The 3451-nt window shown below is 39.6% G+C and overlaps 1 protein-coding gene across 1 annotated transcript in view; it reads right to left on the bottom strand.

The window, feature by feature from the left end:
• The window catches only part of LOC106528375 (V-type proton ATPase subunit C 1-A), a gene marked incomplete in the record, with an annotated part of 12333 nt that extends 9444 nt beyond the window's left edge, over window positions 1-2889 (bottom strand). Inside the window, 4 exon segments of the mRNA XM_014023526.1 lie at window positions 723-808; window positions 1617-1684; window positions 2194-2354; window positions 2754-2889. Coding sequence (XP_013878980.1) covers window positions 723-808; window positions 1617-1684; window positions 2194-2325 — 286 coding nt within the window.
• Between the last annotated feature and the right edge of the window lie 562 nt (window positions 2890-3451).

Here is a 3451-nt window from a genome sequence, read left to right as displayed (position 1 = left end):
TATATTTACTGAGAAAAATGGTGACGTGTTCAATACTTATTTTACCCGCTGTATATCGTGATGTATTACCACTCTTTTCTCCAGATTATTTTATGGTAATTATAAAAACTCAGTATAAAGAGCACATGTGCTGCACGCAAAAAAACCTGATTAAATTCAGTTTATTTTTATGCTGTCAGAGGAACACTGAACAACAGTGAGAACTGCATTTGTATTTAACATTTCTTCTTACAACATCCATTTATTAAGCCTTAATTAAAAAATCGATAGTACTTTTGAGAATCGATGTAGTATCAGTAAATTAAATATTGTGACGTTTCAGTGTATCAACATTTTCTTACACCCTTAAAATGTGACATAACGCTGTTTTGTGGTCCTGTGATTGAATCACATTAAAGCTGCACGGTGATCGCAGCAGATCTACTCTAAAAGAATCAGAACAACTAAAATAACCTCTCCGCCGTGCAACCTGCAGTTAATAAAATCTCAATAAAATGAACATTTTTATGAAAAAAAAAAAGAAGTCTGATCATCAGTTCAGTTCATTTGACCCAAAAACAAAACTAAACAGAAAAGGCAAAAATGCCCAAAGATGTTCGCTTAATTATTTTTTTTCATCAACAGCAGCTGAAGAGAACTTTTTATTTTTTACTCTGCTGGTTGTGTGGGGTCACAACAGTTCAGAGAGAGATCCTACACAAAAGTAAAAGTTGCTTCAGTACCTCCATTGGCCAGAAGGTTCTCCTGCACTTTGTCTCGGCTGTCCTCCAGCACATCGGCCATGTACTGAGCCACCTTCTTCACCACACTGCGAACAGCCAGGAGACACCAGCACATGATGAGTGATGTTAGGTCGCACATTCTGCCAGCACGCTCAGCCTTAACAGCTCCAAATCGGACACAAAGAGGCCGACACATCAAAACCTTTCACACGTTCCCATTAAAGTAAAGAAATGAACACGTTTCAAAGGTGAGGAGTCTTAGCAACATGTTTCAGCAGCAGATCAAAGCAGAAGCAAAACCTGGAGCCAAGYCACATTAGACGGCTGAAAGCTTCAAAACAAATTACATTAGCTTGTTACGTTTAGTCTCTGATGTCGGTATTGTGTTTTATTAATGGTATGATGATGATGATGATGTTATCACTCAAAGCTTAAGTAAGCAATACACACATAAACAGATGCAAGTTAGCACATTTTGTCCACAGACTCTAGAGTGAAACTTTAAAAAGGAACTAGGTTAACGACAAGCAAACAAGTGAAACCGTGTTGCAAGGTTGGTTTTTCTCACAGCCGTGGAAGTCTCCACAGAGGAAGCAAAGCAGAGCTCAGCCAGTAGTGGCTGCGTGTGACTTCTGACCGTCACTATTTCCAAAAGATTACACTCGGGCCCACCTCAGTCATGAGGCATAAATATGACTAAAGACAAAGCTGCTGATGTGTCAGCCGGCTGTAAATCAACAAGATCAGACTGCTGGGCTGACAAGCCTCAAGTCTGTGTGAAATTCCTCGCCGCACAGCTGCATCAGAGGGTCGGTGATGCTGGTTTGATTATTTTACAAACATGTTGATAATAAAGACGAGCTATAAATAATKAAGTAAGAAAACAGAACATACCTTTCAACAAAGGAATCTAACTTGGCCAATTCATCTGATAGTCCCACCAAGACATCGAGTGTTCCCACCTGTTTTATTCACAAAAACAAGAAAAAACTGATTACGTCTGTGGTTTGGATCATTTTTTAATGGGGTCAGCTCGGCTGTGTKTGAACATCTCAAGTTCAATCAGTCTGCAGTGACACCCAGGGGCCCSTGTGTGCTTTGGATGGCGCCTCTTTGTCCAGAGCCGCTCAGGCATCACTAACTGTTCTAGGGGGACATTACAGCCGAGTCAACGGGATAATTCACCTTCAGTGCAGAGAGGCAAACCAGACCAGGCGAACTGAGCTGCTGTTCGGTCAAAAACGTCACCATGCAAGCAACCGATGTGTGTAAAGACTGCTTTTTAAATGGACAATCATCTAACTCTTGACAGTAGATCCTCACGGTGAGTCTTCTTCATACTACATGAATTTAAACTTGAGAAATGCAAAACAGTGTGCCGTTTTACAAAATTAGATGAAGAAGGTGGCTTTAGTCCTGGAAGAACAGGAGGGAAAAGTGCACAGTTACAAATGGGCTCATAGGGTCTCACCTTAAGATCTGGGATGTTGAACTTGTGGTTGGTAGACAGGATGTTGGCGCGTGTGGTCGCTGCCATCATGTTTTCCCATGTTTGCTGGCAGGTCTTCTCTCCCGGAGCAGAGATCAACCAAAACTCTGTCATGATGACAGCTCTGAAGCAGCAACAGAAAACTGAAGGGAAAGTTGCATTACAACACTAATGTTTTGTCTCTCACCGTTTAGTCAAACAATAAAAAGCACTGTCTTTATGAAGAGCTTTTACTCAGCTGTAATGCATTTAAAGTCATGTGTTTACAATAATAGTAGCTGGCAGCAGCACAAGACAGGCTAACAGGAACTCATTCAGAGGATGCTAATACCAGAATGTACTGATTTACCCCCCACTAGATTATTTAGATAATTTTACTGTTATTGTTAGTGGCCAGTTAATTGCAACAACAGCGATTAAAAAAAAAAGCTGGTAAAGGTCAAGTAGCATCCAGCAGGGATCGTTAGCCGTCTTTTAGCTAGCTTTGCTAACAACAACACACACGCCACGGCACTTTAAACCGGTTAACTACATTTACTCACCCGTGTATTTAAGGTCTGGGCGTTATTTGKGGTAATCTAACTGCTCGTAATTTTTCTATACCTGCACAATCTTCATAGTTGCCATTTAGAGTAAATCGTGATGTCTCCTGACAGCAGCATCAGAGTCAGCTGACCTGCTGGCGGAAGCGGTGAGGAGTCTCAGSAGCGACACCAGCTGGTGGCGGTGCGGTACTGCAGCAAAATCACGTGACTGAAAAACCTCATCAAACACAAAAACATGATACGAAAACAAAAGCAAAACTATGGAAGCCAATTTCAGCTACTTTGATAAAACAATTAAATTTTTAGTCATGAGATTATGCTATCTCAAAAATATGACTCAGTATTTCATATCTTTTACTTTTTAGACCCTGCTGTCACACTGCAACATTTCAGACAACTTTTGTATGAAAATATTGTTATGAATATAAAAAAACTCCATATGAATATAGGTTATGTATTTGATCTAATCATTAGCTACAGTACATGTCCAAAAGAGGCATCCTGTAAACTTATTTTATTCAATCTTCAGCGTATCTTCAGTGCAATTTTTTTTTTATAAAAGTTATAGTATGACAGGACCTGAATGTTTTCTTTAGTCTGATTTTGCATCTCAAAACTATGAAATGCAGGAATTACATCAAATTCATGCAATTTTTTTGTATTTCATCATGAATATAATACATCATGTTTTATAT

The sequence above is a fragment of the Austrofundulus limnaeus genome, unplaced genomic scaffold (assembly GCF_001266775.1).
Source record: "Austrofundulus limnaeus strain Quisiro unplaced genomic scaffold, Austrofundulus_limnaeus-1.0 Scaffold374, whole genome shotgun sequence".
Taxonomy (NCBI): domain Eukaryota; kingdom Metazoa; phylum Chordata; class Actinopteri; order Cyprinodontiformes; family Rivulidae; genus Austrofundulus; species Austrofundulus limnaeus.
The sequence above is the reverse complement of the archived record's forward strand: the minus strand, read 5'-3'. Positions and strand labels throughout refer to the sequence as shown.